Source organism: Camelus dromedarius, chromosome 21, assembly GCF_036321535.1.
Source record: "Camelus dromedarius isolate mCamDro1 chromosome 21, mCamDro1.pat, whole genome shotgun sequence".
NCBI lineage: Eukaryota > Metazoa > Chordata > Mammalia > Artiodactyla > Camelidae > Camelus > Camelus dromedarius.
Window position 1 is genome coordinate 21018155 of NC_087456.1, and position 14895 is coordinate 21033049.

The 14895-nt window shown below is 39.4% G+C and overlaps 1 protein-coding gene across 3 annotated transcripts in view; it reads left to right on the plus strand.

Annotated features, from left to right (window-relative positions):
- The first annotated feature begins 4803 nt into the window (after nucleotides 1-4803).
- Nucleotides 4804-14895, plus strand: part of LIN9 (lin-9 DREAM MuvB core complex component) — a 50572-nt gene continuing 40480 nt past the window's right edge. For 2 of the 3 annotated variants that reach the window (XM_031438459.2, XM_064477257.1), the window contains exons 1-4: nucleotides 4804-4882; nucleotides 10930-10962; nucleotides 12789-12883; nucleotides 14417-14521. In XM_031438459.2, the coding sequence (XP_031294319.1) occupies nucleotides 4804-4882; nucleotides 10930-10962; nucleotides 12789-12883; nucleotides 14417-14521 (312 nt within the window). Of the gene's footprint in view, nucleotides 4883-6250; nucleotides 6370-10929; nucleotides 10963-12788; nucleotides 12884-14416; nucleotides 14522-14895 lie in introns of all 3 variants that reach the window. The other variant, XM_031438460.2, reaches the window with a different exon arrangement.

The window sequence follows — 14895 nt, forward strand, 5'->3', positions numbered from 1 at the left end:
AAGTCATTTACTTTCTCATCTCTGGGTCTTTGTACATGACCCTCTGCCAATAATAATACTGCTTCCTTCTTCCACTTCCTTTCCCTAACTTCTCCTCATTCTTCAGGTCTCCGTTTAGAGATCATTTCCCTGAGAAAACTTTCCTGCTCCCCTCCTACCCGCCTTCTGCTCTATGCTCTTGTAGCATCCTGTCCTCAATCCCATAGTAGCGCTCATCACACTACTGTAACTGCCTATAGACTTTGTCTGTGTCTTCCATTCACAGACCATAGTCTGTAAGAATAGGCGCTATGTCACACTGAATATTGCCTAGTGCGTGCCACACAGTAGGTAGTTAATAAATGCTTGCTGATCAACTACTGGATAACTGCACCCTATTGAGTTGCTTGGGGTTAAGAATAGAAAGTAAGATTAATGATTATTCAGCTCTTAATGTTTCCTTATATCCCATGGACATATACATGTCCTGAAGGGATAATCTTTCTGGGTTAGACCACAAATCTACTGCGTTAAGCCATCTTTCTGCTTTGGGCAACTCTGATGACAAGGCGCTCCTTCCTGGGTAGTCTGGTCTTATGTGCTTCCTGGTTGATCTCCGCAGTTCATTTAGAAGATTCTGGACAATGACTGTGTTCATTTGTGTGGGGAGTACGTATTCCTTCTTTCACTCTCATGGGATGATCTATCATAACTTTTTCATAGCTTGTTATGAAAGATACCGGGTGAAAAAGGTTGTTATTATTCCTTCAAGGAAATGAAGTTCTTCCTTAGCCTTGGCTCTATTTTGCAGACTGAAAGACAAAGAGACCTCCATAAATAACCTTGGATACACCACTAAATTTTGCCAAGCATGTCTTTAGAAGCAGTTTCTCAGAGATACAACTAACAACGTTTAGTTCCTTCTGGGTAAAAGTCAGGGGAAAAGGATGTAGGAAAGAGAGGCAGGGAGCTGGTGTTTATGTGCTGGGATGTGGGGCAGGTGTTTTACCTAAGTGATCTCACTTAATTCTCACTACAGTCCTAGGAAACATGTTTAATGATCCCCTGTTCTCTCTCTTTTCTTTCTTTCTTTCTTTTTTTTTTTTTTAACCAAATAATACTTTTACCTGGGTCTCAAGAGAAACTGGTATTTGACAACCCTTCTAGGAGTCATTATAAAGAAACAGGCTTTGTCAAGAATTCAGTTTGTGTCTTCCTATAGCCACTTGGGTCCAACAGGAGAAGCAGCTTCTCTTTCCAGCATAGTTTGCAGAAACTTAAGTAGAATGTTTGGCAGATAAGACCAAGTGGAAAGGAAAGCAGTTTGCTATTGGTCTTTTCTTTGCAGCTATCATTTAAAATTGCCCAGCAGGGGACTAGTAGAGGGGAGAGGGTATAGGTCAGTGGTAGAGTGCTTGCTTAGAATGCACAAGGTCATGGGTTCAATCCCCCAGTACCTCCATTAAAATAAATAAGTAAACCAAATTACCTCCTCCTCCACTCAAAATGTAAAAAAAAAAAAAGTTTAGTTGCCCATCAGAGTGCAGTTGACTTTAGATCTTCATTAAGTGATTTAAAAAAGGATTCTATAGAAAGTAACTACCAAATATTTTACATTGAGACAAAACCCAAAAAGTCCAAAAATAAGATTTTTCTTGTAACAGCTTTATTGAGATATAATCCACATATTATACAATTCACCTATTTAAGCATACAATTCAGTGGTTTTAATATATGCACAGAATTGTGCAGTCATCATTACAATCAGTCAATTTTAGAACATTTTCCTCACTCCAGAAAGAAACCCTATATCAGTTAGCAGTCACCCCCAATCTTACCGTCTCAATCCCCACACTGTGCCTCCCCAACTCCAGCCCTAGGCAACCATTAATCTATTTTCTGTCTCTATGGATTTGCTTATTCTGGACATTTCATATAAATAGAATCATACAACACGTGGTCTTTAGTGTCTGGTTTCTTTCACTTAGCATAATGTTTTCAAGGTTCATCTATGCTGTAGCATGTATTAGTACTTCATTTCTTTTTTGTGGCTGAATAATATTCCATTACATAGATATACCACTTTTTTCCAAATAATCACTTTTATTATGAAAGTAATAAAACTCTAACTGTAGAAAAGTGATAAATAAGATATAAAGAAAATAAAAATCACCCATTATCCTACTACCCAGAGACAGCCACTGTTGGTATCTCTCCTCCTGGATTTTAGTCTATGCACATATACTTGTAAATGAGATCACATTATGTGTAGTGTTTGTGCAACATGTATTTTTTATAGTGGTAAAATATATATAATGTAAAATTTACCATTTTAACTATTTTAAGTGTCCAATTCAGTGGCATTATATACGTTCGCACGGCTGCACAAACATCACCACCATCCATCTCAAAACTTTATCTTTCCAAACTGAAACTCCATACCCATTAAACAGTAACTCCCGATTTCCCCCCTCCCAGCCTCCTACCATTCTACTTTCTGTCTCTACAAATTTGACTACTCTAGGTACCTCATATAAGTGGAATCATATAATATTTGCCTTTTTGTGACTGGCTTATTTAACTTAGCATGATGGCCTCAAAGTTCATCCATGTGCATATGTGAGAATTTCCTTTCTTTTTAAGGCTGATGACTAACATTCCATTGTATGTATATTCCACGTTTTGTTTGTCCATCACTGATGGACACCTGGGTTGCTTCCACCTCTTGACTAATGTGAATAATGTATCTATGAACATGGGTATATGTCTTCAAGACCTTGCCTTCAATTCATTTGGCTATATACTGCTGTTGAAACAGCAGACCTGCTGTTGTATGCGTGTGTGTGTGTGTGTGTGTGTGTGTGAAAACCACCTTAAAATTAAACCTGGTTTGCCTTGGTCTAATGGCACCTTGACCATAGGTTACATTCACAAGACGTTTACTTCTCCCACTCCCCTAACTTACCTCTCGATTGTTTATTTCTAGTCTTTCATTCTCAGAGGGTTGACCTTTCTTGAACTCATCTCTGAATTGATAGTGACAGCCTCCCAGGTGCTGACAACAGGGATCAATTGTTTTTCATCTTCTTAGAAGGTATATCAGAATGTGATTAAAAAGCACAAGAGGGGTTAAGTTAGCTATGAAGGAAGGATTACTTTGTAAAATTGAATTTTTCACCCCTGCTTCACACCTTGCTCCACCTCCTACTTCAGCAAGGGGCAGCACCCAGTTACCCAAGGCACAAAGTTGGCATCCAATGATACTCCCTATTCCAAAGTGGTGGGGGCAATAACTCACAATTGAGCCAAAAGGTGTTCTAGGAACTAATATAAGGTCTTTATCAAATCATTTATCCTCCAAACAACCCTCTTATTATTTGCATTTTATACATGAGAAACTGAGGCAAAGAGAATTAAGACATAAACTTGCCCGAGATTATACAAGTAGTAGCTAGAATCCCAAACAGGACTTCAGGCTTCAAAGTCCCCACTCTAAACCTCTGGGGTGGCTGGTGCACATCTGTCTCTCCTCCTCTACAAGCTTCTTCCTGACTGGTTTCCAATCCATTTCCCGTATTTTTGTTCTACAACTCAAATGGAAACATGCCATCCCTATAGTTTAAAACTCGACCTCTCCATTGCTCCGGTGCTCTTAACAAGTCCAGCTTCTTAGCCTTCCCTGACCTCTGTGTTGTCCTCTCATGTCAGTCTACCACCTTTTAACTTTTTAGTTCCTGGAATTCACCCTTGTTGTATTCTCATTGCTTAATTATCCTATTCCACCACCTCAATCCCACCCAACCCCCGCCTGGAAAAAAAGGACTGGAACCAATAACATTTGTTAGCTGAACTGTTGAAAAGCAACCGTGGTTTATTCCTGGACAGTGTTATAGACAGGAATTGTGAAATCTTTATCCGGGCTTCTTTCAAAACTGGATGAATTCTCATTCGGTGTTCTTACAACATTTCGATCAGAGTGCTTCACCATCTTGTAGTGCCACTGTTGACTTTTGTCTGTATCCTCACCAAGCCTCCTGTTTCTGATTCTGTAATTCTCTGCCTGCTCACTATGTGATCTAGTGTGGATGAAAGAGCTGAGCAAAACAGTTCTTTCGCTGCCGACCTAAATGACTAACTTCATGACCTCTCAAGGTCTCGCCTCCAAGCACCATGTAACTCCGGTTCCAACACTGGGAAGGCTGTCCCTGGCTCGCGAGGGGCCGCCGGAGCCGCCAGTCCTGGGCCGACAAGCTGTGGGGCTGCCGCGGCCTGAGCCCTCCTCCTCGGCCCTCCTCCCAGCTCTCTGGAGAAGGGAGAGGATGCAGGCGCCGGAGAAACGTGGGCTTAGGGAACCGTGAAAAATCTAGTTCGAGTAGAGCCCCCTCGGGTAACGCGGCTAAGAACCAGGGACTTCTCCCACCGCCCCCCCTCCTCAGCCGGCCCGGGCCTCTTTATTTCCCCACTCGGAACAAACAGCCTGCAGTTCCCGCAGCTGCAGCGCGAGACGCGAAACGCGCGCCGGGAGCGGGGCCGGGCGGGACTCAGCCGCTCGCGCCGCTCCTCCCGCGCTCCGGCGCCGGGCCCGGGCAGGGGCGGCGCGAGACGGGCCTGGCGGTGCGGCCTCCCTCCCCCTCCCTCCGGCCCGGCCGAGGGCGGGGGCGTAGGGGCGAGGCTAGGCCCCACTCCGCCGCACCCCCGCCCCGGGCAGGCGCGGGCGGAGCCCAGCCAGCCTCAGCCGGCGGCGGCGGGAGCAGCGCCGCGCCGCGCCGCGGGCAGCGAGCTCCGCATTCGAACCTCCCTCGCAAAGACTGTCTCCGCCCCACAATGCACCGCGGCGGGCAGCCTTTGAAAAAGCGGCGCGGCTCGTTCAAGATGGCGGAGCTCGACCAGTTGCCTGACGAGAGTGAGTAGCACCTCAAAGCACCCCCCCTCTTCCCGCCGGCCGCCTGCCCCCGGGCTGCATCGGCCGGGACGGGCGGCCGTGCCCTCAGCTGGGCAGGTGGGCTGACTGCCAGCCCCACCGTGGTCCCCTGGTCCTCCCACCCCGGTGTTGCCGCCGCGTCGCCGCCTTTGTTATGGTGTCTGTGTGTTGGTTTCTGGGGTTGTGTGCGCGCCAGGGCCGGAAACCGAAAGCCCCGGGGCCCAGCCCGTGCCGGGCGGAGGCAGTGGCCGGTCCCCTGGCCCGATTCGGGGCCCCTGCCGCGGTGAGGGAAGCGCGGCCCCCGGCCGCGGGGGCTGTCCTCACCGCCGGCACCGCTCGCCCGGCGCGGAGAGACGCCTGGCGGGGTTATGTAACTCGCCTGTCCGGGGGCCGGGAAGGGCTCGGGCTGGGGAGGGGGGTGGTCGCAACCTTTCTTCTTGCCCCGGCTTCTGATCTTGTCCTGTCACAGTTCCTGCCTCTACAGGCGCTTGTGATCTTCACTGCCCTTCCCTCCCTCCGGTGTGTCCACCCCTGGAAGTGTTTCCGTGTCAAAGGGCTGGCCCCTTCCCCTGGGACCACAGGTGGCTTTGGACCTTTCAAGAGATAATCCAGACTGGGTACACAAGTGTTCAGGTAGCCCCCATCTGTAGAGTTTCTTCTGTGCGTATGTGTCTTAAGAATCATGGGGGTACCTTTATGCATGGATGTGTCCATCACAGCCTGCATAGACAGTACTCTTCCGGACATACCCCTGTGCATTGCCTCCCTTGCCCATGTTTACTCATCTCGCCGTCTCAGACATGTATGCTCACTTATGTTTAGTAAGTAAAAGCACTAATTCCGTAGTTTAAGCACAGCAGTACCTAATTTTGTAATTTACAGTATTGTATAAAGTATATAAAAAAGCAAATCTTTTAGTTAATTACAAAGGGTCCTGATCCACATTCACCGTTAAGTTTATGCATACGTATCATTTGTGCGAGTTTTAGTGTAACAAAAACAAAAGGCTGTTAAACCTATCTGTGCAAGACGCTTTTAAAATGAGAGCTCAATACAACCCATCCTGTTTTCCTTATAGGATCATATATTCTTAATGTGTGATAAAGTTGACAGTTTGAGTTGCCAAACTGGTGAAAAGTTGTATTAAAATAGTTTGTGTTTTAAGTTTTCTCCAGACCAGGGGCTGAATTCCAGTAGAACTTTCTCAGTGATGGAAATGTTCTATTTTTTGATGTCCACTAGGGTAGCCACTAGCTTCATGTGGCTATGGAACTCTTCAGATGTGGCTAGAGAGACAGAGGAACTGAGTTTTTATGTTTCATCTGATTTTTGTTTATTTAAATTAAACAGGTGTGTGTGGCTGATGGCTACTGTGTTGGACAAGTCACAACTGTACACCTCCCATGAATTTTATTGTTTCTTGTTTGGCAAATAGAGTTGATTGCGATTTAGGACGCTCCTAAATAAAGGTGGGCCTACTGAACACAATATGCTTCTCATCTTGAAATCTTTGCTCTCTTTGTTATTTAAGATGTTTTATCACCCCTTGGAAGTCAAGGACACTAGATAACTGTCATTTAGAATATTTGCTAATCATCATTAAACATTTATTGAGGAGTTACTGTAGTTCTTTGTAGACACTTGGGGCTCATACTGGGGTTCAAATTCCAGCTCTACTCTCAAACTATGTAACATAGTCATTTATATTGCTTTGTGACATCTCTGGTGCACAAGGGTGTGTGTGGGCATACCTTAACTTGTGTCGTGTCTTATTTAGCTTGACTACAGCTTGTTGAAAGCAGGGATTGCCTTACTTGGTTTGTCACAAATCAGGTATATTTAAATACTTAGTTTATGGAATTGAATGTAGTGTAAGAGTCATTGTTAACAAAACTGGGGCAGAGGTTTGAAAAAGGAAAATGATTTCAGTTTGATACTGGAAGTAGCAATTTGTTTCTTTGCCAATTTTATTTGAGGCAGCTAGTTTTTAAGTTATCCCATAGCCAGTATAACCTCAGTAATAAAAGCTACCATTTATTGTGTACTTACTATGAACCAGATATGCGAAGCATAATGTATATATTCGCTTATTTAATCCTCATTCCAAGTTAGATAAGTATTCTTACTAATTTGATTTTAGATTTGAGGTAACCAGGCTATCTTCAGCCCAGATCCTTCCTCTGAGCTCCTGTACTTAATATTACCTCTTGCCCATTTCACATCACCTCTTAATGTCTCAAAGGTCCCTCCAGCCTTACGGGTTCAAGATCTACTTCATAATCCTACCCCAGTACAGAGATATTTCCAGTGGTTCCTGTTGTAATGAATGGTACCACTAAGCATTTAGTTGAAACCTAGATAGAGGTTATCTTCAGCACTTCCCATTTTTAAGCCTTTACTAAATCTTGTAACTTTTACCTTCTAAATGTCTCTCGGTTTTACCTATTTCTCACCTTCACCCTAGCCCAAGGCCCCCCTTTTTTTGTGGGGCCTTTGCACATGTTGTTCTCTCTGCTTGGAAAGCTTTTCCTTCCCAGTTCCAGTTAACTTCTACTTATCTTTTAGATCACATTTTAAGCTTCTGTCCTCCCTGACAAATACTACATCTTATTAAATCTTTTCATACCACTGTGTAATTTCTTAGTGGCAACTGTCACAGTTGGCAGCCTTACGTTTGTTACTGTGATTCTTTGGTTGGCTTTGATTAGATGCCCCACCACTTGACCTTTTTTCATACCACTCTTCCCCTTCGAGCGACTTCTCAAGCACATTGCCCCCTACTTTCCTTGACTATTCTTAATGTTTTACCTTAGGGCTTTTTTACCTATTTCTTTTGCCTTGACTCATTGCTTGACCTTCTGCCCTCTCATGGCTAGTCCTTCTCAGATGTTAACTCCTCAGAGACGCCTTCCCTAACTACTCTACATAAAGTTACTCCCTACACTGAGACCCCTTGTTTATTTCCTTTATAGCAACCTCCTCCAGTGTGGTTGTCATTTTATGTACTTGTTTATTGTGTGTCTCTTCCCACTACATAGTAATCTCCCTGAAAACAGAGATTTTGTCTGTCTTTTCCTTGAGATAACCCCAGTCCCTAGAATAGTGCTATGGCAGATATTCAGTGAATATTTATTGAATGAATGAACACCCCCAGTTAAAGCAGGATTCTATTTAATTGAATTCATCTGCCTATAAAATAATATTCTTAATTTAATAGTTTTGTTTTAATTGATCAAAGTAAGTTTGATATAAAAGTTAGTCATGTACTATGTGCACTGTTCTCGAAGCAGTTTTACATATACTAACTCATTTATTTCCCATTTTACAAAAGAAAAATAAGCACAGAGAGGTTAAGTAACTTGCTTAAGGTAACACAGTAAGAAAGCAGAGCCAAAATTCAAACACACCTAGTCTGCATGTGTGTTCTTACCCACTATGCTCTACTGTCTCTCAAGAAAGGAAGAAGGTTAAAGGTGGTAGGTCAGAATCTGCAGGATATAGTCCCTGCCTTCATGGAGCAGGAATGAATATCTTTACAGCTTACACCTCTTCCTTCAGATCACTGCTCAAATATCACCCTTCATAGAAGCTAATCATGAACACCTCATAGAAAAATAGTCTTCCCTCTACCAACCCCTGCCCTACATTCCCTATCCTTATTATCCTGCTTTATTATTTTTTTTCCAGTAGTGCTTATCATCCCTTGATAATGGGTATTTGTTTCCCCTCACGAGAATGTACATTGCAGGGAAGCATCAGGACCATCAACTTTGTTTTGTGTGCTGTCAGTATTCTAGTGCCTAGAGCAGGGACCAGGATGCAGTCAGCATTCTACACATACTCACTGAATGACTAAATGGTTACTGCTTTTTCTCAAATGAACCATATTTCTCTTGGTAGCTGCATCGATATGTACCCTGTCTACTACTGCTGCTTCCCAGTTGTGCTGTATTGTTTGAGGCTTTTTAGCAAGACTTTATGGCCTCTCTCCTCCACTTTTTCCCGTACGGTTTTACAGCCTTTGATCATTAACTTCAGTTTGCCATATAGAAGCTGTTAAGGGATCCTGTTAACCATTCTCCACATCTAGGCAAGGGAGTAGGGGAAAGCAAGAGTGACTTTGATGTTGATGGGTTACCTGTTCTTTAAGCCTCTCATACTGCCTTGCAGAGAAGTTAGTTGAGGATCAGAGATCTGAGATACATAAAAATGTTTCATAGCTAGAACTGGAATACTTTATCTGTTATTTCTCAAAATCTTTTATCCATTTATATGAATTGTAAATCATTGCTTCTTTTGTTAAACACCAAGGAGAATTAATCTGTTTTCTCTGATTTTTGTACTTAGTTCATATTCTTCTATCTTACTTTATTCCCTGAGATCATCCTTTATTTATTTATTTTTCTGTTTTGTGTAATGTCATAACGGACTGGCCCCTTAAAGATGTTTACAGACATTTTTAGCAAGCCACTTACAAATTTGTCTTTTCTCAATGTAAGTAAACAGCCAACCTTTCAAATAACATCACCACTGCCTGATTTTAGATTATATTTTTTCAAACAAATGGATGTCACAGTAACTGAGATGAGAAATAATTGATTCTAAAATAAAACAAATTTTTAAGTGAGGAATGATAAATAATAATTTGGCTATACTAAAAGAAAAAAGGCATTCTAAACGATTTTTTTTGACTTAGAAGAGGGAGACTTTGCTCATCAATAATTCTATGAATAATTTCTACTTTGGAGCATGGAAAGGTTTTTGTCCTGTTAATTTCTTTTATTGAGATATAATTAACATACATGTTACACATGTTTTTATGTTACATATATGTTACCAACATTGTATTAGTTTTAGGTGTACAGCATAATGACTTGACATATGTATTTGCATATTATAAAATAATTATCACAGTAAGTTTAGTTAACACCTATCACCAGAGTTACAGTTTTTTTCTTATGATGAGAACTTTTAAGATCTACTCTTTTAGCAACTTTCAAATATACAGTATAGTATTGTTAACTAGTTACCATGCTGTATATTACATCCCTAGGACTTATTTATCTTATAACAGCAAGTTTGTACCTTTTGGCTCCCTTTACCTATTTTGCCCATCCCCCACCCCCTGCCTCTGGCAAACACCAGTTTGTTCTCTATATCTATGAGTTTGGTTTTGTTTTTGGTTTTGGGTTTTTTTAGATGTCATATAAAAGTAAGAGAGTTCATCCTTTATTATTTTCAAATGACTTGAGCTTCTTTGTAGTATACATATCCAACTCTGAAATTTTCAGTTTAGTCCTCTCGCTCTCTCATAAAAACTTCTTTCCCTATCAGTTCTTCCCCTCACCCATAGATCCTGCTCTTTATTTACACCAGAACCTGTTGCCCAGTGTTTCTCAAATGGGCCTGAGGGTTACCTGCAATAGAATCCCCTGAGGACCTTTATTAATCATACAGATTCTGCATGTGTGAGGAGCTCCCAAGTTATTCTATACACTAATGTTTTAGTCAGTGAACCCCTCCAACTCCACGCCAGCTGCTCTTGGCTATTCTGAACTCCCTAATCCAGCTTGGATCTTTCAGAGTTGCACACACCTGCATTCTAGACTTCCTGCTGACAGTCCCTGGATCGTTTCCATTTTCTTTTTTCTCCACTCTGATACCACTTCTGATCTTTGCCTCAATAAACATCAGTTCCCTTTTCTCTTTTCCTTCTCCAGTACTGACACACTTCTGGATAAGGATTCAGAATTGCTTCGGTCCCTACTCTTCCTCTTTCCACATTTTTCTTTCTTAGAGAGGTCTCCAGTTCTCACAGTTTCAAACATGACTCCCAAATATCTCCAGTTCTCCTTATGTTATCTGAGTTCTGGTCAGTAGCTTGAATTGTCTACTGGTTATTTTGCACTGCACATCCCACTGTCACTTCAATCTCAACTTTGCTAAAAAATGGATCACATTTACCCCTAAACCAAGCTCTTCTTTGCTCACTTTGATTATAAAGTAATACAGATTTGTTTTCATTGCAGGCTCTTCAGCAAAAGCCCTTGTAAGTTTAAAAGGTAAGAATCATAGCACGATTCTTTAGGTATGGCATAAACAAGAAATTTAATTCATTAAGTTAATTTGGATATAGTATTTTTCTTTTCTTTTCAAGTTATGATTCACTATAGCTTTTAGATACTGGTTTTCACTGATGATAACTTTAAATTCATATGGCAAATTAGCCCTTGGTTTTTCCCCCTAGAATTTTCTTTTTCATTTTTCAGTTTTATTAAGTAGAATTGTTACAGTTTGACTGCACATATACAATATATTGCATATAAATACATATACACAATATACTGCACATATTTTTAAAATTTATATATATGTACCATTCATTGTTTCTTTTTTATTTTATTTTTTATTGAGTTATAGTCAGTTTACAATGTTTTGTCAATATCTGGTGTACAGCACAATTTTTCAGTCATACTTGAATATACGTATATTCATTTTCATATTCTTTTTCACTGTGAGCTACTACAGGATCTTGTATATATTTCCCTGTGCTATACAGTATGTTCATTGTTTCTAAGAGTTTAGAGCTTTAGCCTTTTAAACTTAACATAGTTATCAAATCCCCCTAGAATTATTGATTAAAGAACCTTCTAACTAAACATTCCAGACAATTCTCACTAGATCTAAATCATTTATTAAACAACTAAGCTAAGCTGTATTTTTACATAATCATTTATTTTTTAAGAATCTTATCTTCTAAGTAATAATGCAAGTCTCTTGAAATAAAAGAATGATAGTACTTTTTCTGGGAAAAAGTTAGACATGTTCCTTGGTCTTGCTGTTTCTGTCTGTAAGTATATTAGACCAACCATCTTAATATAATTTATTTTGAAATTTTGCCTCTTGAGCAAGATTCTGGTGGTTAAGTAAATTTGGAACCAATCTAGATCCTCTTAAAGGTTCATTAGTACTTTTAGTTTTAAAGCTATGGTGTACTTTGGATTGGTGATCTATCAAATTAAGTTCTTCTAGCTTGAGAACACTTATCTTCCAGAATTACCCTAATTTATTTGCCTAGTAAGATCAACCCCATCCCATCTCTTTTCTTTTGTATTTCTTAAAATATACATCTGAAAAAGTATTCCATTAATTTGTTCCTCTCAATATTAGAGCCATTTTTCTTTTTAAGAAAATATATGTGATGTAAATTTTTATAGAAAAAATTAGAAAATACTGTTGAGCAATTAGAAGGAAATAAAAATAACTATCTTGTGTATATTCATCCCAGTTTTCTGTATCTCTAAATAAATTCACCTTCTTTATAAAAATTAAACTCACCTTCTTTGTTTTTATAACATGTCTTAATATTAATAATGTCAATTACTTGATTAGATTTTTTTCTGGTTGCTTACAACTCTGAAGACGTTTCTTTGAATTAAGGAAAACAGAAGCACCACACATTTCATTTTTGGATGTCAGAGGTTTCACACATTGAAGTAGAAAGCATTTAGAAATATGCTCTAAATTCAAGGATAAAGGAGCTTTTTCAATTTTTTTCCTTGCCTGCTTTCAGTCAGATTACTGAGATAGTTCTTGGCAAATTAGAATAGAGGAATTATTGAAACTCAAAATGAAATAAGCCACACATGTTTTAATATGAAAATTTAATACTTTCAAGTAGCATTGCCTTGTCAAATTATTTAGTGATTTTGAAAGAAAATTACAGAAGAGATTTTTCATTGTAATAAACTAAAATTATTATAGTCAATATATTTTTTCTATATTGGTAAATATTTCAGATATATTATGTTATTAAAAAGCCAGTGTTTATAGTATGAAATCCTTTGAGCTAAACTTAAATCTTATTAATAATAATTATTTATTACAGAGGGAAGCTTATCTAACACATGGAATGAAAAGTACAATTCTTTACAAAAAACACCTGTTTGGAAAGGCAGGAATACAGGCTCTGCTGTGGAAATGGTAAGAAATTAGTTTTTCTTACACTTTAGAATATGATTGCTAAATTGTCTGTATTATTGTCATGTGCACATTCTTATAGCACTGTAAAAATTTTCTAAAGTTTTTTCCCTAACTCCAAGCATTTGTGTCTTTAATCATCATTAAGCAGTATTTGATCATATTTAGATAAATAATCTGTACCCTGTGATAATCTGATCATCATTAAGAATTTGTTAAGTAATTGTAGTTTCTTTAAATAGGCAAAACCAAAAAACTCCAACAACCTAAAATCTTCTTTTTAATAGATTTTTAATAATTCAGTAGGTTTTATTTTAATAAAAAATTTTACATAACTCTGATCCCTGCAAAAAGATATGTAAATAAGTGGTAAGATACTGAAATCTTGTGTAGGCCTAGGGTAAGTGCAGTTAGGGGTGGAAAGTAGAGATGAGCATATAATTGGCATGACTCACAATTTTGGGAGCCTCTGTTCTTCCCCTGCCCAGCCAGGTAGCCAGGGAATTTTAGGGGTCAGTAATGAAACAAGTGTGGAGCTGGGTTAGACAGTAACTGTCACAGTAGCCTGGGCTGTTGGCCACAGTGAATGTGAAGGACTCTCCACACTCTTATCAGTTCTATCACCATGATTCTCTTCCTCCTCTCTGCCCACAGTCAAAGGAGGGGAACAGGATAGAAGGGATTCCTATCAGGGCTATGCAGTGTTGAGACTCTCAGTGGGTTTAATTTCAAGGGTCCATACCTCTAGCTTTGATCCAGTTGGATGCTTCCCATATGTTGCTAGCTCTCTGCAACCTTCTGCATAGGCATGGAACTGTCTTTAATGGTGGGAGAAGGATTTGAAAAAGGATGTGGGTGGTATTGGGATATTATTTCTTTTGTTCTTCTCTATTAATAAAATGTCTGAACCTAGGATGGACTGTGAAACTTTTCATATTATAGATCCTTAAGTGTGTGATACTTAAAATTTAGTTCTTTGGATACTTAAAAAATTTAGTTCTACAGGTATTTATCAAGTATCTGTTATAGGTGTCTTGTGTTTTATTTACAAGTGGAAATCTGTCAATAACTTTTGACAGCAGATCTAGTCTAATATTATATACCTTTAGAATTACTCTCTAGAGTGATCTAGTATCTTTGTCCCAGCCCAGCCCTATGCAACAGACATATGTGAAACAGCCACTGGTATTAATCCAAGCACTAGCATGAGAACTGGAATTTCCAGAACTTAATTTTCCTATCGTCAACATTTAAGACTGCTTGTGTCCTATACAAAGAAGACTTGGGTTCTAGTTTTAATTATCAGCTTGGTGTTTCATTTGTAAACAAATTACGTAAATATGTATTTTTCTACTTTCTAAAATTTAAGATTATTTATTTATATTGACTTTGTGTGCTTTGTATTACCCATTCTTTATCCTTCCATACTGCTGATAATTCAGAGTTAGCTGGATTTTCCAAGTATAGAATTGTGTTTTGGAACAAAATTGAGAAGTGTTTGGCCTTTTCATTAAATAATAAAAATTTCTATCATAGCCTTTCAGAAATTCAAAACGAAGTCGGCTTTTTTCTGATGAAGATGACAGACAAATAAATACAAGGTCACCTAAAAGAAACCAGAGGGTTGCAATGGTTCCACAGGTATGTGTGTGCTAAAATTTTGTTTCACGAAAAGAAGTGAGCAATTGCTCAGCATAACAAAGTTTATATTTATTGTTCTATTGCATTTTGAGTAACAGGTTCTTTTCTTTAAATCAGGACTCCAGCTCAGTTCCTATTTTAGTTACCTAGAAAAGGCCATTATTTTGTTGATGGACTTTAACCCAGAGTAAAAAGCCAGTCCTCAGTCTTATAAATGCACACTTTTCTTCTAAACATGGAGATAATGGACATTAAACAAATGGATTTAGCAAATTGGAATCAGTCTGGAGTTTTGGGTGGAAATCAGAGGGGGAAAATCGTTTTACTTTATCACTGAGGGAAGTATGTTGAAGACTTTCTTTATCCAAAAGAAG